The sequence below is a fragment of the Eurosta solidaginis genome, chromosome 4, assembly GCF_040869045.1.
Source record: "Eurosta solidaginis isolate ZX-2024a chromosome 4, ASM4086904v1, whole genome shotgun sequence".
NCBI classification, from domain to species: domain Eukaryota; kingdom Metazoa; phylum Arthropoda; class Insecta; order Diptera; family Tephritidae; genus Eurosta; species Eurosta solidaginis.
Window position 1 is genome coordinate 4976448 of NC_090322.1, and position 23281 is coordinate 4999728.

A 23281-nucleotide genomic window follows, 5' to 3' on the forward strand; every position below is an offset into this window, starting at 1 on the left:
TGTACTGCTTACTTTAGCCTTCTTATTTGCTGGTTGATTGGCTGTTGAGGCACATCGTTCAGCCTGCGCGCTCATCCCGCTGGAAGCTGTATTCCTAAGCAGATTAAGACGAGCACATAAACTACAACAAGAAAATACAACACCAACAAGTTATAAGTAGCACACAGTAGTGCCCTACTTAGCACCAAAACACAATGGTGGAACTCGAAATTTGAACTCGGCACTTAAGTACCCTCTCGGCTATCTAAGCCATTGCCTGTACGAGTAACAGCTAAGCGCACTATGGTTGGAATGCGATAGCACGATATGCGCGCACACACTTACACACAAAAGGATATTTCTTGCACTCTTATATAAAAGACCTCGCGCTAATATAGCTGGCGCTCTATGTGCACGGACTTCTTTTTGCTTTGGTGGTGGTTATTTCTCCACTCGACTCAGCTCTCGACTCGACAACTCTCTACCGCTCTGCCAAAGTAAAGTGAAGTATGCGTGCTTGTGTTGTGGAGTGTTTGTTGTTTTTGTATACTCGCAGGACATGAGAAGCCACTTAGCAAAATCGATCGGGAAAAAATTCAAAAAAATACTATAACAACAAAGTTGTTGAATGGGTTTGTTGTTGTCGTGACTGTGATTGTGAGTGAGTTTGCCTGCCTTGCCTAGCACTCGATGGTTAAAGTCTGAAGGCCTTCTCAAGTCGAGAGCTGCGCTGTGTAATGGTGGTTGTTGACGATTCTTTGTTTTTTTGTTTTTGTTTGTTAGTTTGATGGTACATAGGTACAAGGCATTGACTGCATTGTCGTTGGTTGGCCTGGGCTGCTGTTGCTTTTGCCTTACCTTAGCTGCCCGGACAGACAGGGCGGCTGGTGCGTTGGTTGGTTGAATGGTTGCGTTAGCTTGGCGTACACGGCAAGTCGTTAGTTGTTGATAACACTTCAGTTTGGAAATGTGTGCGCGGACTCAAAGACTACTCGAATTCAAGAGGATTCTATTAGCATCTTGAACGCCTACCAATCCAACGTCATGTGTCTGAGCGTGAAGTCGCGTTCGGTACATAAACTAATCAAAATTTAACTTTTGTGAAAAATAGCCCGACAATAAAGTGAAAGTTTAAAAGCATATCGTGAAAGATTATTGCAAGAAATCATCAAAAGCAAAGAATTCAAAGCGCACTCGAGTTTCTGTGAGATCTCATAAGTTGTGATTTTCGAGTTAAAGTCGTAAAGAATTTCGTGAACTTTACATCATTTTCAAAGCTTAACTTTAACGTGCTGCAGTGAGTTTCCTTTAAGCACATCGAAAGTCAATCATTATTTCTCTTTGTGAACTCTTGACAGACTTTAAATTACGCCAAACAAAAAACTAAGTTCCGCCGGCGCGTTGTGCAACAAACTCATTCAAAGTGGCTGAGAAACGCAAACGCACGCCGTCGCCCGGACGTACACCGCGGACACCGTTAAATCGACGCAAATCACTTGATTCCCTTTCGTCTAGCGTTGCAACACCACCTCCTTCGCCTACGAAACCTCGTCACGCTTTGCCGTCGCAAAGTCGCACATCGAGAACGCCAACACCACCAACTTTACCGCCGCCACCACGCACTTCAACACCGACGCGCGCAACAGCATCACCAAAGCCAGCGGTAACAGCGAAAGAACGTCTAAACTCACCACTTCGTGCGAATAGCGGCGGTAAGAACGCAGCGCCCGCTTTTACACCCACTTCGATTGCTGATCATTTGCGTTTGCCTACAAACGCTGCTGCAGCAGCCGCTTTCAGTTCCTTTCCTGCATTACATAGCATGAGTAGTTTGATGGTACCGTCAGCGGCCGCAGCTGCAGCAGCGGCGGCTCCTTTCCTGCCTTGGTCACCGATACTGCTGCCACCATGGGGACATCCGCTCTTGCCTGCATTCTATCCGGCGGCATTGCGTAATGCGTTACCGGGGTAAGCATAAAATATTTAAAATAAAGATGTGAACAATCTCGGCTTTGCTCATCTTCATCCTGTATTAAGTAAGGAAAAATTTTGTCTGGCGTCGAACATGTTTGATGGAGATGAAGATTTCTTCCTTGCGTTTTTATTGTATGTTGAGTTTTATCGGAGGCCGGTAGGCTGAATTGTTTAAATGAGATTTTAGAATTCAATCGGAATTCCTGATTTCTCTAATTTAGATTAAATTAATAATGAACCCCTCTGGCTTCAAGCAGCTTGGTGCCTTGTTTCTGAATCGGGAGAGCTTAAAGTCTTATCCAGCTTTATAACTATATTGCTATGGCAGTTCTGTAGTTTAAAAAAACTGCATCGCCCAAGTCAGCTTGGGAATTTACTTCAATCAGTTTTGCGTACCTAGAAACAACTATATGAAATTTTACTTTCCAAATTGGAAAGTAAAACGTTCTCCCAAAACAGACTTTATATCTCATCAGCCCTCTCCGGTTGACAGTTTTTTTTAAAATATTCGACTTTAGAATACAAACTATCAGGATCCGTATCGTGTTATGCGATCCGTGATCGAAATAAATTTTTTACATTGCAATAGCCTTAAAATGGGCAATCGGATGAGGGAAATATGTGAAATGGTGGCTACCAGTACTCATTAGATCCATAATTTATTTTTATTTTTAGGAATATTCTGACGTTTCTTATTTATATATCGTTTGAGTGAAATTGCTTTTCCATACGTGATCGTATAACACGATACGGGCCCAGACTCTTAAAGTTATGGAGCCTTAACATACTTATTATGTATAATAAAAAATGTTCAACAGATTTAAAGTTGACCTAGTCTCTATTAACAAGACGATCACTTGCTTTTGCGGAACAGTGGAGCTCTTGGAGATAGAAGGAATAGTTATGAGCTATTAGAAATCTTATTTAAATGAATAAACCTCAAAATAAATCACTTTTTATAAATAACAATTATAACTTGAGCGGCATTGCGGTAATCCTTGCTCAAAACCTACGCTCAAAACGGGACTTGCAATAGCGAGGAGAAGAGTTGGGCGGGACTTGGCAGTGGGAAGAAGCCTTGAGGTAGCAACTGAAACCACTTATTTTAAAAATGTATTAAGGCAGACCCATCCATAGAGTTCTTAGCGGCATTCTTAATACACCAACAAAACACATCTTTTTAACAGCGTCTTGCAAGGTAAGAAATAGTCTGCAAACTCCAAATCACACTTTATTAAGTTCAACATTTAGCTGCCTTATGAGCACTCATCAGTCAGTAGCTTCAACTTTCCTAGTGAAATAATACCCAAAAAACAGAACAAGTCAAAATGCATGCTTCCTATACAAATAATAGAACTTCCGCTTAAGAAACCTTATTTGTCTTCTCTATACGAGGATATCAATTATAAGTCAATGACTCTAATTGTTCACAGATTTTTATGCATTCGCTCTTTCAAAGGATCTCTAAAATTGTTTCTAAAAGAAAGAACTGAAAAAGCAAAACGGAAATCAGAACAATAGTGCTCATACACTTGATTCCTCACCTTTTATTACAAGTGTTTCTCTTTTTATTACTATACAATTTTATGGTAACTACCTGTAGCTGAGCGGATAATGTAATAGAAACAAATTAAGTGTTTTCTTAAATAAAAAATTAAAAAGGTTATGTAGCGTGATTTTAACAAACGATGACATATAATGCACTCAATGCAGTTATTCACACTTAAAAGGGTATTTCCTATCTTATTGTGTTAAGTATTAAAAAAATAAATAAAAATGAAGTCAATGAAAGGACACGTAAAAAGAAGAGTAAAAGTCACCAATGCCGAAATCAGTTTGTATACAGTGGTGTGTAGCTAAATAAGGACAGTTTATATGATATGCAATAGACTGGGTCGAAAAAAAAAGTTGCTAATGTCCGCCCCTAAATTTGAAAATTATGTTGAGAGGGTTTCGGAAACATTTTTTTAAATTTTTTTTGATCCTTCGAAATACAGCCAAAAAGGTTTTTTCGTTGTAACTTGTTTATTTGACGTCCGATTTTTAAAATTGATATGCCATTATTTTGGCCTTGAGAAGCTCCACATTTCCGTTTAATGTCCTTTAAATCTATGAAGTAGTTTTCACATGATTAGGTCAGCTAACAAAATTTTATCCCCCCCCCCCCCCCCCCTAATGTATGTTTTTTTCCTTACCAAACGAAAGTACTTGAAAATTCAAGAAAATGTTGCTTTGAAACCATATTACTAAAATAATAAGCAAAGAAGTTATAGCACTTTCAATATTTATTGCAACTGTGATTTTACCTGATTCTTATTATACTTAGACCTGAAACTCATGATATTTTTGGAGGAAAAATTGCAGGGCTTACATTGAAAAGTTAATAAAGATATGCCAGATATCAGGAATAGGGGAAGTCAAAGTAAATAAGTGAGTCAAACCTGTAGTTTCGTATTTATAATAATAACACTATGCGACAAAATCAACTTTTTTTCTGGGCATTGGACAAAACCCACTTTTTTGTAGAGATTGAGGCTTAAGTAAACAAAGTACTATCTCCGTTTTTCGAGCCGAAATTTTATTTTTTTGTTAACGCGTTCAGCAAATTGAAAAAGTAAAAGTGAAAAGTTAGAAGTCAGAAGTCGTATTCAGAAGTCATTCTGACTTTTCACCTCGTATAACAGCTGTTATACTAAATTTCTCAAAAAAAGAATCAAGCCCTTCTAATAAGGGAAAAGGGCGGACCACGACCACGTTTTTACTTGTTCAATTTGCTGAACGCGTTAACAAAAAAATAAAATAAAATTTCGAAATGTAGAATTTCGAACTTCAAATTTCGTAAGCCGATATTTATTTTTTGGAGGCTAACTTCGAAAAACGGAGATAGTACTTTGTTTACTTAAGCCTCAATCTCTACGAAAAAGTGGCTTTGTCCAATACCCAGAAAAAAAGTAGATTTTGTCGCATAGTGTTATTATTATAAATACGAAACTACAGGTTTGACTCACTTATTTACTTTGACTTTCCCTATTCCTGATATCTGGCATATCTTTATAAACTTTTCAATGTAAACTCTGCAATTTTTCCTCCAAAAATATCATGAGTTTCAGGTCTAAGTATAATAAGAATCAGGTAAAATCACAGTTGCAATAAATATTGAAAGTGCTATAACTTCTTTGCTTATTATTTTAGTAATATGGTTTCAAAGCAACATTTTCTTGAATTTTCAAGTACTTTCGTTTGGTAAGGAAAAAAACATACATTAGGGGGGGGGGGGGGGGGGGGGGGGGATAAAATTTTGTTAGCTGACCTAATCATGGGAAATCTACTTCATAGATTTAAAGGACATTAAACGGAAATGTGGAGCTTCTCAAGGCCAAAATAATGGCATATCAATTTTAAAAATCGGTCGTCAAGTAACCAAGTTACAACGAAAAAACCTTTTTGGCTGTATTTCGAAGGATCAAAAAAAATTTAAAAAAATTTTTCCGAAACCCTCTCAACATAATCTTAAAATTTTTTGTATGGGAACCAACCCAGTCTAATATGCAACTTTTAAAATTCATTGACTTACCTTCGGACGAGTAATTTTCTTTATTGGAAAATGAACTATTGTAAACAACTAAAATGTCAATCCTCTTCATACAGAGAACGGTGTTACAATAGCGCTAACGTGAAAAGTAAGTCCTTTAAAACACAATCAGGTTACATATATCGCACAACAAGATCAATGAGGAGCTTAGTCAGAAATCAGGTTATTTCAAGTTATGCATAGTACCGGGTTCCCAAATTCAATACCCAGTGATCTAAACACTCTATCAAATACCTGGCCTTGCCCAAAACTAATAATTGTATTGACGCATGTGGGAAGTCAGTCAGTTTTTTTCCCATTTCTGAGCATTGCGATTTTTTCAGTTGATCGCTGTTTTGATCTAGATGTGCGATACATTTGGGTCGCAATTGAGAAGTATAATAGAAGCAAATTTATATGAAGTTCCCTATTTTTGGTTATGTGTTGTGAAGGATTCCAAACTCTTCTTGACTGAAAATTCCCATGCTCTCATAAGCAATCAGACCATAAGTACTACAGACACGTTTTAAATATGCTAAAGGAAGGAAATATGTTGGAGCCATAATTGACTATTACAAAAGAGAATACAATTTTATCGATAACAATTTAACATAAACTATAGAAATGTATGTATAGTAAATGCACGTTCAAGTTTAGCCTTTTCCAGAAAACGAGCTAAGTATCTCAGAGTGATGACGATAAACAAAAAGAAAACAGAAGTTCTAGGAAGAACTTATTACTTTTGATTTGAATTAATTTTGATTTAATTTAAAGTCTTTCTTTCTCAACATGCAGGAATAATGCTCAAATAAATTCATTAAAGGAAGGATCTACAATTTTATGCTTCCTCGGTATGTAATCTTAGATTAGGTACTTTCTGAATCGGTTCTCATATGCGTGTCTAGCAGGGCACCAATTTAAAAATTAAATAGAAAATAAATTCAGTTTCTCACCAGGATTATCCTTATTCTTACTATGAAGAGAATTTCAGTGATTTAGTTAATTCGATCGCTTAATAAGAGTTATTTTCGGGGGAGCATAAATAAAGAGAATTTAATATTGTACCTTATCGGACCCGAGTTAAGGTCGTAGAAAAATATTTTGAATTTATTTCGAGATATCGAAAACAACTGTGACCATGCACTGAAAAAGTTTTAAATCAAAGTCTAAAAACGGTCGTAAAAAAATTGTTAAGGTCCTTCTCGTACTCGTGAGGTACTCCGCAAGGATCAAGTTCAAGACGCGTTTTACTTTTCCTACTGTTTGAAACAAAATGTTTTCAAAAAAGTTACGATTTCTCATAAATGCAAAGATTTCAAAAAACTATAAAAATAATATATCGTTTTAAAAATGATATACTCTAAAAAAAGAAAAGGCAAAGTTCTCAAAAAAGTTACTTAAAATGGTAATAGGGGCTACCAACTCTTAAAAGATAACCAGTTCTAAAGAATTAACCAGTTCTTAACAGTTATCTAGATGAAAGTAAATACCCAATTCCAAATCAAAAGAAGGAACAGGTTCCAAATAGTTAACGGTACCACAAGTTAAATCGGTTCCGAAAGAGCACCGGTTCTAAAAAGAAAACCGGTTTCACATATTTAACCGGTTCCAAAAAGAAAACCAGATTCACAAATGTAACCGGTTCTAAAAAGAAAACCGGTTTCACATATTTAACCGGTTCTAAAAAGAAAACCGGTTCCGCAAATTTAACCGATTCTAAAAAGAAAACCGGTTTCACAAATATAACCGGTTCCAAAAAGTTAACCGGTACCATAAGTTAAACCGGTTCCACATGTTGAATGTGTTCAGAAAAAGCAACAGGTTCTAAAATGAAAACCGGTTCCATAAATTTAATCGGTTTCTAAAATGTAGCCGGTTCCGCAAGTTAAATCGGTTCCGAAAAAGCAACAGGTTCTAAAAAGAAAACCGGTTCCACAAATTTAACCGGTTTCGAAAAAGTAGCCGGTTTCAAAAAGTAAACCGGATTCAAAAAATTAACCGGTTCCAATAAATTAACAGGTTTCAGTAAAGGCAAAAGCAAAAATGTAACCGGTTGAAAAATGTAACTTGTTGCAAAAGAATTAACTGGTTAAAAAAGTAACCAGTTTCAATAAACTAACTTAATTAATTAAATTAATTAAAATTAGGCGTTTTCAAAAAAGTTACAGTTCGAAAGAGGTATTCGTTTCCAAAAAATTAGCCGGTTCCAAAAAAGTAATTGGCTCCAAAAAAAGTAAGCGGTTCCCATAAATTAAGCGATTTCAAAAAGGGCAACTGCTCCGAAAAGGTAACCAATCCAAAAATGTAACCGGTTCCAAAAGAATTAACCAGTTAAAAAAGTAACCAGTTTCAATAAAGTAAATTACTTAATTAGCGCTAAACCGATTAAACGGTCATGGTAGTGCAACAAAGAAACCGGTTCAAAATATTAAGCGTTTTCAAAATACATAGTTACCTTTCCAAAGAGGTATTCGGATCCAAAAAATTAAGCTGTTTCAAAAAAGTTTAGAACTGTAAAAGCAACTGGTTTCAAAAAAGTAACAATTTCTAAAGAATTAACAAAATAACTAATTTACTGTCCAAAATTGTATCTCTTCTTTCTAAACCACTAACGCGGGTGTCTCTGGGAACCACTGTTTCAATAATAGCCTGTTCAGCGTCTGCGCTATATAATTACACGCCACTGTATCGCACACAATACTCATTCAAACGCTCGTCTTCCACATCTTCCGGTTTCTTTAATCTTAACTAAAATTTTCTAATCTGCCAAAAGTCCCTGCTTTAATAAATTAACTTTGATTTAAACTAGTAAATCCTTAGATTATTTACACCTTTAGATAATTTGTATGCGAAACATATGTTTCGTCTAATCCTCAAGCGCTGCGATCTATTCAGTCCACACAAAATGCTATCCAGTCTTAAGTCAGCTCAATGTAGGCAAACAAATTTAAATAAATTTATTTTAATTTTTATCTTTTTACCTTTTTTTTTCATTCGCTTTATCGCATACACAAAAACAAAATAAAAATCTGATTAGTACGAAAAAGCCGCTAAGCAGTCCTTACTGCTTAGTTTACCTGTTCTAAGACGAGTTGGTACGCAGGTTTTTCGCTCTTTCCACATGTTTCCTCTATGCAGTTGTTGTTGTTTTTGCATTGCATACTAGGCGTTGCAAATGCGAAACATATGTTGCCTTTTTTCACATACAAATAATAGCAATCTTTGGTTTTCCCAAATTGGAGTTTCCCAAAACGTCAGCGTAGGTTTGCGAACGCAAGAAAACCATAAAGACGCAGGCGCACAAGTTTGCACAGTGTTTGTTGTTGATCTACGTCAATGCAGCGATGCGTTCGTTCATCCGTCCGTCCGTCTATTAGTGTGTTTGTTTGTATTTGATGTTATTGAGTGCGTTTGTAAAACTTCCCACGCCATTAAAGGTTACTTGGAAATGCATGAAAATCGATAACACTGTTGCTACACACAAACACACACACACACACACACACATTTGCATCGTTCATTAGCTGTAAGGTCATTTTCGAGGCAAGGACTATTGCATTGACTGCAGCCTTGCGTGCACACAAATCGACACATGTGTCTGGGGAATCCCGCTCTGCCAGACAGTACGTCGCCGATCTTATTGCCCAATTGTCTGATTCTAAGAGCGCAAATAACTACCTGTACCTGTGCGGCTTATCAAAGTAACGATCTTGTATTTACTTCCTTGGCTTTGTGATCTACACTTGCTGGCCTACCAAACCATAACGACTTCCTTGTTCCTAGAGGCACAACTACACACAACGCGTTGCACTTTACGAAAGTGTATATGCTTGTGATTGTGTAGGTGTTTGCTTGTTTATTGTTGTTGTTGTTCAATCACATTTTATTGTTAGCTGTCAGTAAAGGTTAGGTCTCTCTTGCACTGCCTTGTTTGCGTATTGATTTCACTTAAGCGCACGCGCCCGTTCGCTGCTCAACTTCTCGTCACACATATGTTTCACATTTGCTCAGGAATTCCCCAACTTCACTTAAACGTCAAAACAAAGTAAAATTATGGAATTTCCCGCGTTGCAGAGACAAGAGCTCCTTTCACTGCGCTCAACCTGCCTCGATATTAAGATCTTTCCGCCTTTTTGCGCCTAAATGTAAGGACACTTCAGCTTAGTATTCTCTCTTCAATAGGTGTGACCGCGCATGCATTTTTGATTGTTATTGTTGTTTGTTTTAACCCATGTAATAGTTTAGTGCTATAAAACTCTATTTATTTTATTAATCGCATTGCTAGTTCTATGAAAACTTTGTCGGGTTTATGGGCAAATACGTGTCTTTTGCGGGCGAGTAGTTTATGTTGGTATTTCCCACGAGTGCATGAGATAATTACGGGGAAATACGTGGTTTTCGCTGTGGAAATTTTAACATATGCTGAACTTGTCGAAATCTCGAATCGAAGGAAAGCTATTTTCACAGCAGCAACAAGTTTGTAAAAGGTTAAGTGCCTGGCAGAAGAGCTGATGAAAATTTCCAACCGTTTTCAGCTAAAAGGTATGTGATTTGCTGCGATTCAAAGAAAATTTGCGTTCAAGCCTTACCTTAAGGACCTTACCGTAGTTTTGGCGATTCGCAGTTCTTTATTGCGTATGAAACTCATACGCTTCGACACTAGAAACCTTCTGGTACTATCCAAACTCCCTCATCCCTTAAACAGCTGGGGTATTAAAATTGTGTAATAGAATCTACTCTGTGACATCGCGACCTCATACCACAAAAAACGAATCTTTAGGCGATACATAATAATTCCTATATAAGCTCTACACTCTTCATAGCACGGATAGGCGCAATCTGGCTTGGCTACATTTTTCGAACGCAGCTTTACGAAAGTACACACCAACATCGAAAACAGAAAGCACATTTGTAGTAACTTTAGCCATAAAAACGACCCAAATAATGAGTCATCTCAAAAACTATTATTTAAGCTGATCTGGAATTCTAATAGTACATATCTTTAATTTCATTATTCTCCTTCTCTCTTCTACAGTCTCTTCGATACGAAAGTGCCCTCATCGCAACGCTCCTCCGGTTTTCACATATCGGACATACTCAATTTGGATGGCAGCGAATTGAAGAATGGCGTAGTGCCACCACATGCTGGACCTGGACATCGACACGAAGCTGATATTAGTCATCATGTGCAACATCAGCATCCAAGTCACTTAGGACACGCACATAATACACTCCAGCACCACAACAACAACACAAGTATACACAACAATAACAATAATAGTAATAGCAATGGTGACACAAATAGTGCACATTTAACACCACCAGCGTCGGTATTAAGTGGCTCGGGACCTACCACATTACCCCTACCTAATGATGAGCAAACGACAACACATTCAGCGGGTACAACACCTACGACCTTAGCTGGTGTTGTTGTTAATGGCACCGATGTTAATGGACAATCGGTACATCAGGCGAGCGCAGCTTCGGCGGCGGCTAATGCTGCTTCAGCTCAAGCCACTGCTCATCTTATCGCTAGTCATCATAATGCTGTGGCAGCAGCAGCGGCAGCTGCAGCTGGACAATATTTGCCAAAGAACTTTTCGAATTTCAGCGATGAGCTGTCGTCGTATCATCAGATGACGCATACGGTTTTGGCGCATCCGGCGCGCAGCGCTTGGATTAAGGAGAATGAGCTTTATGGTGAGTACAAGATTTTTGATTACAATTGTTTTGGGTTTTATCGGCCTATTGATAAATGATTCAAGGTTCGATTCGAGCTCAAGGCCAGAACAATAATTGAAGGATTTTTAATTACTATAAGAGACTAGCAGACCCGTCACACGTTGTTCTGCCCTAAATTTGGTCTATCTGCATACATTTTAATAAGCTTTTTCCGTATAACTCTGCCCTCCCCCCTCTACACTTTTCCTAATCTTTTTATTCACTACTCCCTCCGTCTTTTTCGCTTCATCTATCTCCATCTTCCTATCATTCTCCTTCTTTCTCAGTCTCCTCCTTCTCCTTCTTCCTTTTCTCTTCTCTCAAGTTTTTCTCATTTTTCTTCATCTCTTATTGCCAGTCCCAGAGGGTGGTATGTATTTTGCTCCAGTCCCATTCCGAGTCTCAGTCCCAGTCCCACTCCGAGTCCCAGTCTCAGTCCCAGTCCTAGTCCTAATCCTAGTCCTAGTCCGTCTCTGGTCTACTTCCCGGAAAAACGCATCAAAAATACTAATATAGGCAAATTTATATACCAAATCGAATAGGACGTATGTAAATAGGTATATGGGCATTATTAGTTCATGTCTTTATTTCGGCTTCGCATGCATATTTATCAGTTTTGGCAGGTTGATGCGACTAAATCGAATATCACATTGAAAATTACTTTAAAGCTCTCATTAACAGCTTTCATTTGATATCCATAATACACACACATTCTAGGGATATCCGGGTCCATGTTGTGGCCTATATCTCGAGACCCTAGTCACCCAGCGGTGTAAAACTTACCTCTGTACTAAAGCACACATCAACAGCCTCATTTTGATATCCATATTCTATAAACACATTCTAGGGGTACCAGGGTCCACGTTTTGGCCTATATCTCGAGACCCTAGTCACCAATAGGTATGAAAATTACCCTCTACTAAAGCACTCATTAATAGCTTTCATTTGATATCCATATTCTATAAACACATTCTAGGGGTACCCGGGCCCATGTTTTGGCCTATATCTCGAGATTGTTTACAACAAACAACAGCTGTTTCTCGCAATTTCTTTTTTGAGTCATAAGCCACCTTTTCATAGACCGGGTCACATATAGATATCCGCTCGATTTTTAGGAAAAAAATAGTGAGCACGTAAGCTTCCTTTTCACATTTCAACAGCCTTAGTTGATATTTACCTAATCCTCGAGATCTTCCTTTCGACATATTTATTTCTCTTTTGCTGAAGAGAACGAAAATTCATATCGATGATGACATAAAGTCATATTTGTTATGCTTATAAGAGAAGTCCTTACCATCTCTCACAATTCATTCAAAAACGTCGTCGCTCAGAACTTTTGGATTTCACGCCTGAACCACAAATTTGACTTCGAATATCATTGTATTATCTGTGCCAAGGGATACATTATGGACCAACCAGTCTTTATGAGGTCTTCTCGGACTGCCAATTCTGCCTATACTAGTGCACCTGGATACTGTTTGGGTTTTGCGGGTCCTGCTTAAGATTGCTATTCTATTTGTGGCAGTTCTTCTATTCTATTCAAAGATTTACACACCCAAAATTGTCTATAAAGTTTTTAGCAAAATAAATTGAAGCTAGATCTCTGTTGAGCCCCCAGGTGTTCATCTTGCTCCTTCCGATATTTGAATTTCAATTACTTTTGGGCTCTACGGGGGCGTTGGTGACCATACTAAAGGCACACTTTCCCTCTTTTGATTTTTTTTTTTTCGATAGAACGCTACCCGTTCAAGGCGAATCAGTCCTTGCAAGCCTATTAAGGTTTATTGGCTTACATCAGTGTTTTTAGGTCTTTCTTGAGCAGCTTTAAAGCTTTGGTATTTCTTGCCTTTACAGCAGTCATGCTTGTCTTTGGAGTTTAAGTTCTGCGATAGACTTTTATTAATTCCTTTAATTGAATTTCATTCCTTGGATAGGCTGGTTCCATGGAGTCCCCATGAATTTATTAGGTCATTACATCGCCAAGAAAAAAATTCTTAGTCTATACCAGCGGATTTAGCGACCCCAGTGCTAATGTTTGAGCCACATATACCGGATTCGGTGCTTCAGTCCCTCGAGAGACCTCTGTTGCGTCTACTCAAGCCGTGTCAAAGCCTTAAATAGTGATAAAGTAGAATCCATCCTTCTTGAATTTCTATTAATCATGATCAGCTTCAATCTTATATGGCACCAACTCCATCCCACGTTGAACCATATTTATACTCCACTAAGAGTTTTTATAGAACTCGCACAAAAACACCAAACACAAAACCTTCAATGGGAGTGTATCATGAATAACTTTTGTGTTGTACTAAAATCGCACATTAATTTCACTTACATGCGACTCTGAACATCCATTGTGCGCAAGAGGCAAAGGGTGTTTCACTAAACAACAATGCGTAGACCATCAAATTATCGACAAATTTTCCATGTTAACCTTTGTGCAGCAACACAACAATCACTACCACCACCAACACCAACCACCGATGAATGTCATACAAACCAGCCAACAACAACAAATGGGCTATCAAATAACAACAATTAGTTACAAACATACATTACCCAAAACCAAACTGGGCCAGCACTCCATAGCATCCATCCTTGCACATCCTTTATGAATGCTTAGCTGCATTTTATGGGTTAAGTGTTGGTTGTTGTTGGTTGGTTTTTCATCGACTGTACGTAGGTTTGTGCTTGTCATTAATTGTAAGTTAAAAAGTTATTTTTATTTAACACCATATCGATATATTGCAATCTTAACAAGAGGCAGATGTTCAACGTCAATGTGTATACATACACACATATATACAAACACATATACATATGTACATCCGTATAACATCCTTTATTAACTTTTGTGCGCCGCAAATTATGCTAGCAAATGTTCAGTGCGTTACACCCTCGATGTTGGTCTCTCGTGCCCGCTCGACGCATCTGCCTTTTTTGTTGTATTTGTGTTTCACCTTTTTTTTAGTTTGGCTTTTCGTGTTTTCGTAAATTACATTTCAAAATTTCATACACAAATTTGTCTAATCATATTTGTTTGCTTCTTTATTAGTTCGTCTATGATCGCCCTTCGCTCTTGTCGTTCTTTAATGTTGTTGTTTCACACTTCAGGATTAGTCGTTTAGTTTTAAATGGTCGATACTCAAAGCTTTGGACATATTTTTTTCATGAGTATTTTTTGTTTTAATTTTTTGTTTCATTAAGTTGTCACGCACTACCGTTACTTACTCATTTCGAGCCAGTACAAGGTGTGCTCTTTCGCTGTTTTGAGAACTTCCACAACTGTTTCCAGATACTCGCTCATATTAGTTGAACCCTTTACCAATTCGTGTCAGTTCATAGTTACACATTATGTTATTAGAAAATGTGAGGTTATGTTACCGAGGCAATGTAGAGGAGTTAGCTCAATTTATGGTTTTAATGACGGTTCTAAAGCGAAATAAGACTAAATTTTGGGGATTTCGCGTGCTTTGCGTGTTGACTAGAAGTTGTAAGCCTCAATTCGCGACTCTTCAGAGTACGATTCTGTTCCCTCTAATCTTCGACGGCTCGCGAAAATTCTCGTGTCTGTGGCCGAGCGTTTCAATCGTCTCATTCGCTTTTAAGCGAAGTATAGCGAATGTCGTTGCTACTCTCGCAGCATAAGCAGCGGGGAGTTTCCAAGTTTTCTATTCTGTAGAGATATTTACGGAAGCAAGCGTGTCCGACTCAGAATTAAGTCACTTGAAAATCGCCCTCTTTTTCTTCTGCTTCCTCTTTTCAAAGCAATGTTTCCTCCCATCCAATAGGTGCAATCAGCTGCAAATTGCCATCGATATCATCTAACAAAATCCAAGGAAACGGGAAGTTTCAACATGTGTGGACATGTGTTACTATATAGGTTGTTTTTCTGCATAAGAGTTTAACCTGTTACAACATCCAAATCGAAGTTGATCTATGTAGAATGATAATGGACTCTAGGGGAAGTCTCCTTTCCTCTACTTCAAGAACTTTTTCCTTAACTCTGATATTCTCATGTTTATGTGGATTAAGCAGCTGAGTTCTTGTATGCCGAACCTCTTTATAGTGCTTACGGTGAAGTCCTCTCATTTGTCTCGTAGGCTAGGCCGCATCAATCAGTTATCTATTTGAATGCCCAGGTTTCTGGGAATTTATCAGAAACTCCCCGTTCAGCATTTGGCTTTGCTTTTTTGTAGGAAATATTTTTGCCTTAACCCGCGGAAAGTCTGAACGAGGTGGTTTAGCACGTCCGCCTGAGGCAAGCAATCATACCGTGGATGCGCAGCACATGAATACCCGGTGAATTGCTTTGTAAGTTTGGTTTTCCTTGCCCCCCAGTGCTGCCAGCGAGGGACTTGGGGATTTTATTGGGGGCTTGTACTTTAGATGCAATTGCGGCAACCATAGTTCCCCAGTTCACTCATTTCTACAAACTTGTCCATCTCCTAACGTTGTAAGAGTTCTTGACTGGATGTTAAAACCGGAAGGGAATGTGGCTCTGTCTCTCCGATATTTTATCTAAAATATATAAAGGGTTAGGAAACTTGAACTGACCTGGAGTTTTAGCACAGTTTCAAGGGAGTCCCTATAGACTTAATTTTCCGTTTAGCCTTCTCTAGTTAAGAAACCCTACAACGATTATCCAAGTGCAGTGCGTGATCTCCACAAAGTCTTCAAAGCAATATCGATGATTCAAGTTCCTTACTAGAACTCTTCTAGGAATTGTTTGCTTCTATACGGCTATCATACGCATTTTCGCATCCCCCCAATAATATCAATTAAATATCGAAAACTCCTGTTGTTTCCACAATCAGATCAAACTGGTCGATCCAGCCATATGCGCATCACACATACAAACAAGTTCGTGCTGTTAACAGTCAAATTTACCTGAGCTCTTATGCTGTCACCCTTCATTCATTCATCATTTTTCACAGAACAAAACAAACAAAAAAATATAGAAAAAATAACAACAAAATCTTCGTAAAAGGCGTCAACCATTACACTGTGAGACATGCTGCACACTGACACACACACAAAATTCTACATCCGCTATCTTTTTCTCGTTCACACCTCGAACACTCACTCACACACTCTTACAGCAAACGTTCGCTTGCTTATTTACATTTTTTCAATGGTTGCCGTGATTTCTCGTTTTCCTCTTTTTTGATTCTTATTGCGTTTTCTATAACTCAGCGTGCGCTCTTTATTTCAGAACAAAAACTCAGCAGCGATTCCAATGCCTTTACTTCCCCTACTACGCACTCACTTCCTAAATTCTTGTATTTCAATTGCTTTTTTTCGAAATTCTTACTCTGATCATCAGCTATCTTTCAACTGATCTTCCATTGCTGATGCTCAATTCTCATACTCAAATTTTATGATCTCGCAATGAAACACCCAATGACTCTCTAAAACCAACGCTCGCAATTGATTTTGAGCTCCCCCCTTAATGCTAGAAATCTCTGTACCTTGAAAAAAAAACTATTAACTGTCTCTTGTCCGCCCTTTGTCAGATTCAATTGGACTTTTTTTTATGAAAACTGAAAACCTCAAACGAAGGTGTGATCTAATCCATGTGCCATCCTTCCGGTTTTCCTTCGGTTTATTATTGTCATTGCGTCATTGTTCGCTGTACACTCAGCGTATAATACAACAAATCAAAAAAAAAAAAAAAACAACTTATTATTGTCCAATTTTGTTGTACAACAATTTATTTCCGCCCAAATCACAAAAATTGACATTCACACTTTTGTTGTTTTGCCCTCCCATTGCGCTTTGTTTAGGCACTAATAAATTTAGGTATTTTGTAGAGTTGCCGCCCAGGATTTCTTGCAGTGCAATGTCAATGGGAAATAAAGGAATTATATTGCAATGTGAATATAATGACAAAAGGATGTTTCGATTGAATGTAAAGAAAGACAAATTGGATTTTTAATAGCTGAGGGATATTAGAGACAAAGCGAGAAACTCATACGGGCATATGAAAAGGTGTGGAGCTCGTAGGATGTGAAATCAACAACTGCAGACGGAAGTAGCTAATTCATGCTTCATTTTCATTGATGAGATATGATTTGGAGTGGATTTGATTATTTGGTCAGTTCTAGCAAGCAAAATATGATTCTTTTTTCTCTGCTTGAGGGTACGGCCAACGAGGCGGACGGCACACGATTACATCCGGAAGAATGTATTGTTTGGTCCCTTTAGAAATTGTAGAAGGCCTATTACCTTTTTTTAAGGAGGATCTTTCTCTAACTAAAGAAATATGTAGAAAAAATCACTCTCATCACTGACGAGATTCCAGGCTGAAGAAAAACGTGTGAAGGCTCGATGGTCTTTTGCATCTAAGGGAATTCGATTTACTCAAGTTCATACGAGAAAGAAAGCTGTTAATATTTGGTTGGACGAAAATGTGTCGAGCCGACACTCATTGAGTCCATTATGTGTAAAATTACATATTTTCAGCCGACTAGTCGAATAGGCCTACGAGCTGAGGTACCACCTAAGAGGGTTGCTTAGCAGGCCTCGCTTTAACTGAACATATGGTCTAAATTTTCAACTGAACAATGGTCTCCAAGTCGCCCGACCCTCCCCACTTTTAGGTTAGTATCACACAAGCTCCAGTAATTTTCGTATACTTAATAATTCTTAAGAAACTTATCGGTAACATTTCTGAAAAAGTCAAACCTTGTCTGCTGGTTAAGTGAGCAAAAGCGGTGATGAAGACCTCAACTCTATTGTTTTTTAAGAGCTTTGAACCTTGAAGACTAAAATATTAGCTTTTCTAACCTAACTTACGAAAGATTACACCCAAAAGCTTCTTGAGAAGGGGACTAAGCATGGACATAGCTTAAGTCGTATTTTATCCAAATATGAATTTAAAAAAGTTTAAAATGTGCTTTTGGCTTCGGTGTTTCTATTTCATAAACTGTTTGAGAATTGCAGATCAAATCTTAATTCAATGAAATATGATCTAAAGTGAAGAACTGCACTAACTTATCATTGAGGATGTCGGGTTGACAATTTTGATTGATCGTTGTTGTATCAAAAGCCCGACCAGCAGTTTCTCGTACTAAAGAAAATAAATTCATTCTAGAACAAAACATTTGTAAATTATCCGAATTTTTCTCCTCACACTAACAAATAACTAATATCCGATCTTCTTCCTCTTCTTGCAGGTATTCAACAGCCTGCCAGTCCTGACAGCACATCACCGCATACATCAGAGGTCTCCTACACCTACATTGGCTCCAATTGTCAGACTTCGCCTGCATTATCTGGCGAGTATAAAACCTACAGCCGTTCAGCCGAAAGTGATGCGCTCTCCGTCGGTGACGCTAACTCCCTACATATGCAAACACATTCCAGTGCGGCAAACCAACAACAGCAGCTAAACGCACACCCAACCCAAATTAACAAGGGCATACAGGGCGGTATTGTCGGAAACAGTGGCGGTGCGGATAACACAAGTGCCGGTGGATCTTCCTCTAATCCACATGACGACAGCCTCATTGAAGATGGCATCGAAGAAGAAATCATGGAGGATGATATAGATGAAGAGAATGGCGGTAATGGCTCTGCAAACGGTGTCGACGGCATAACAAATAAGAAACGTAAACGACGCGTACTCTTTACCAAAGCACAAACATACGAGCTAGAGCGACGTTTCCGCCAACAACGTTACCTCTCGGCGCCCGAACGCGAACATCTCGCCAGCTTGATACGCTTAACGCCAACGCAAGTGAAAATTTGGTTTCAAAATCATCGTTACAAGACAAAACGCGCACAAAATGAGAAAGGCGTCTACGATCATCATCCCGCCATGCATCCACATCATGCCGCAGCTTTGCCCTCACCGCGGCGTGTGGCAGTGCCGGTGCTTGTGCGTAATGGTAAGCCTTGTTTAGCGGATGGCACAAAACTACCGCAAGATTGTATGACACAACAAATGCAAAATGCAGCGGCAGCGCATCACTTGGTGCTGCATGCGAATGGAGCGGCGGCGTATCAGCATGCTGCAGCAGCAGCGGCAGCAGGACTCCATCATGTAGCGCATGCACATCCGCATCAACGTCCATGGTGGCCCTAATATTGTTGAGATTTGATGGATGTGTGGCGTAGGTGCTAGCGCTGTGTAAGATAAATGCAATAAACGCGAGAGAGAGAGAGGGAGAAGCGAGATAGAGAGTGCAGAGAAGGGTTGGTGTCGAAATTCTGTATGTACAAAATTCTAAAAACAAAATTCTGCTTTTTAAAATTCTGCTTTTTTAAAATTCTGCTTTCTAAAATCCTGCTTTCAAAATTCTGTATTACAAAATTCTGTATTAAAATATAATGTTGACAATGTTAAAGAGGTCATGTAATTATTTTGAAAAAGTGCGCCATGCACGTTAATTCTGCGTAGAACATCTTTCTGCATAGGCGGCCTTCAGCCGCGCTTATAAAAAATAACCCTGGGCTACGCCATGCCAAGTCCGGGTGTGTGGTATAACCGTGGCTACCGCCACGGTGATGTCCTTCTGCGTAGTATACCCTTCTGCGTAGGCGGCCTTCGGCCGCTCTTTAAAAAAATATCCCTTACCCGATCCAACACCGGCTACGCCATGCCATGATTCCGGAATTATGACTTCCAGAATGAAACATGCAGAATTTTGTTCAAGCAGAATTTTTTTGCAATTTACAGAATTTTGTCACCAAGAATTTTGTAATACAGAATAAGGACACGCTCCCTGCAGAGAAAGCATGTTGCGTGATAAATGCGAAAGCAAGAGAAGCAAGCAAAAAATTATTGGCTGGAAAATAAAAATTGTTGGTTATGAACGGTTGGTGCTTTTGTTGCCCTACTCGAATATTGGACAATAATTTCAAAAAGTCAGAAAAAAACAGTAAAGAAAACAATTAAAGAACTAAGGAAGCGCATTTAGTTGGTGCAATAAAATTAGAGTTAAAATTAATAACGAAAACAAACTCAAATTTATTTTCAAAAAATTATTTATATAAAAAATTTGACAAAAATTATAGGCACCGATTTAAAACAAATTTGTAAATAATAAAATATTGTAAATATCTAAGTTAGTTTTTTTGTTTGTAAAAAAAGTTTTGTAAATATATGAAAATCTATTAAATTATTTGAAAAAATTTAGAAGAAACATTTGTAAATATTTTTATAAAACCATAAGTAATTCAAATAAACATTTTAATTTCACAGTATTCAATTTACATATTTTTATGTAAATATTGCACAATATTGCGGCCGCCGTGGTGTGATGGTAGCGTGCTCCGCCTATCACACCGTATGCCCTGGGTTCAACTCCCGGGCAAAGCCACATCAAAATTTTAGAAATAAGGTTTTTCAATTAGAAGAAAATTTTTCTAAGCGGGGTCGCCCCTCGGCAGTGACTGGCAAGCGCTCCGCTATGAAAAGCTCTCAGTGAAAACTCATCTGCCTTGCAGATGCCGTTCGGAGTCGGCATAAAACATGTAGGTCCCGTCCGGCCAATTTTGTAGGGGAAATCAAGAGGAGCACGGCGAAAATTGGAAGAGAAGCTCGGCCTTAGATCTCTTCGGAGGTTATCGCGCTTACATTATTTTTATTGCACAATATTTAAAACCTCTAAATTATTGCACACTATTTCATTAAAGCTTCTTATGAACCTTTCCTTAATACCGATTTCTTCTCTAACTTACTTACTTACTTAATTGGCGCTTAACCGTCTAAACGGTTATGGCCGTCCAACAAGGCGCGCCAGTCGCTCCTTCGCTCCGCCAACCGGCGCCAATTGGTCACACCAAGGGAATTTAAATCGTTTTCCACCTGGTCCTTCCAACGGAGTGGGGGTCGCCGTCTACCTCTGCTTCCATAGGCGGGTTCCGATAGAAACACTTTCTTGGCCGGAGCATCATCTTTCATTCGCATAACATGGCCTAGCCAGCGCAGCCGCTGCGTTTTAATTCGCTGGACTATGTTGATGTCTGCGTATAGCTCGTGCAGCTCATCATTAAATCTTCTTCGGTACTCGCCATCGCCAACGCGTAGAGGTCCATAAATCTTTCGAAGAACTTTTCTCTCGAACACTCCCAAAAACGCTTAATCTACTGTTGTCATGGTCCATGCTTCTGCCTCATATAGCAGGACGAGTACGATAAGTGACTTGTAGAGTATGATTTTCGTTCGCCGAGAGAGGACTTTACTTTTCAAAATTGCCTACCTTGTCTTCTCTGACTTGCAATAGCAAATATTGAAATTACTTAAACTATTTCTAAACAAAAATTATATAATGAACATAGCTTAATTAAGTAAAAAAAAAAACATAAAGTAAATATTAAAAAAGTTTCAATCGATTTTGTTAACGAAGAAAGCCTTCCATTCAGAGAATAGTAAAAAATTAGAACTTTATTTCAAAAAAGTCTTCATAATACTTTCCAGTTTTTTAGTTTTACTCCAAACAAATATATTTTTTCATTTTATAAAAAAATTCGACGTGAAATTTATTTTGGAATAAATTTTCGAGTGGTTCGAAAAAAATTTAAAAAAATTTTCAGAGTTGTATTAACCGATTTTAGAAAACTAAAAAAAAAATTATATAAAAAATATGAAAATACACTAAAAAAATTTAAGAAATTTTCGTGTATACTTAATTGTAAATTTTAATGTTAGTTAAAAACAATTATAAAATAAAATATTAAATTAATGTTAACTATTTAAAAATTGAGCTCTTTCATTTATGAATGACTAAAGATCAATCCCTACTCTCCGCGCTCTAAGAAAGTTTCTTTCAGTGGACTCGCTACTTCATATCTCAGCAAATTTTATTAAAAGGCATTAAAATGTGACACACTCAACTTGGGTATATTAAACCGTCTGCGGTTGGGTAAGTATCTTAGGTGCGTTCATGTTGGATACTCTATGCTAGCTGTGAGAGAATCATTGAATATTCTAAAGAGACACCCTGCAAAACATTTCGCTTGCATCGTAGCTTGACTCCAAGCTATATCGAGATTCTAGACTAGTCTATAGCAATACGTCAGTTAGAGCGATCTGAAGTTTGGCTGTGAGCAGCGGTAGGCCCAAGGTGGATACTTTTGTTAGAGACGGCAATTGGGAAATCTCTTCAGGGTGCATTTAATGTTAGACGTACGAAACGGAGAACAAAACTTCTGCAAGGTCATTGTATTTGCTGCGGTTCTACAGCTGGCCTTTATCATCTTTCCGAGACGGCAAATTTTAGCCATATAACATGATCAGGTACGCCTGCACGACCTGGATTTGCCCGCTATTTCGGTCTCAATTAAAAAATAATAAGACTGGTAGAATATCCTAATTGGGATCAGAAAGACGATGCTCCCCTGACATAGGGTTTTCCGTTAATATGAGCAACTTGCAATCAACTGTAAAAATCCTGTTTGAGCGAGCTTATTCGGTCATCATGCATCCCTTGACCGAAAAAGCAAAGCGCCGAGTGACGCTATCTCTGTCGAAATCCTCGAACTGTCTTCAATAATTACAGCAGACAAATTGTCATGTCAAACAATAACTACATGTAGACTGCTGAATGCATCATCACCATATTTTCGCTACCGTTTCAAAAATGCCCATCTCAGAAAACTTTTAAATAATGCCCTTTCTCGGAATTTGTTTCAAAAAACACCCTATCAGAACTTAAGCTCAATAGTGTATTGAATCAGATGGCGCGTTTTTGAAACAAATTGTGAAATAGGGCATTGTTCAAAAGTTTTCTAAGAAAGAGTGTTTTCGAAACGGCAGCCGAAATAGGGTGTTATTCCACACAGCCGTCGATATTCTGTCCACACTTCCACTTCCTCATTCACGGCTAATTTGGGGCCGGTTCCTTGTCAGCATAGAACTTATGAAATGTATGGAGCATCGCAGTGCTAAATGTCATCAAAGCCTAGACTTAAATAAAATCTCCCCGCCAATAGAACGGCTTCATGACACTTTATAAATGGATTTGTTGGCTAAGTTATGTTGAGTGTTTTTAAAAGGACAACGCCATGTTGCACAAGCCACGGGAAGCC

At 38.3% G+C, this 23281-nt stretch overlaps 1 protein-coding gene across 3 annotated transcripts in view; it reads left to right on the forward strand.

The window, feature by feature from the left end:
- vnd (ventral nervous system defective) overlaps positions 1-21830 on the forward strand; it is a 66393-nt gene extending 44563 nt beyond the window's left edge. For all 3 annotated transcript variants that reach the window (XM_067778553.1, XM_067778551.1, XM_067778552.1), the window contains 2 exons: positions 10560-11224; positions 18424-21830. In XM_067778553.1, the coding sequence (XP_067634654.1) occupies positions 10560-11224; positions 18424-19334 (1576 nt within the window). In that variant the 3' untranslated portion in view covers positions 19335-21830. The remainder of the gene's footprint in view (positions 1-10559; positions 11225-18423) is intronic.
- Positions 21831-23281: the final 1451 nt, after the last annotated feature.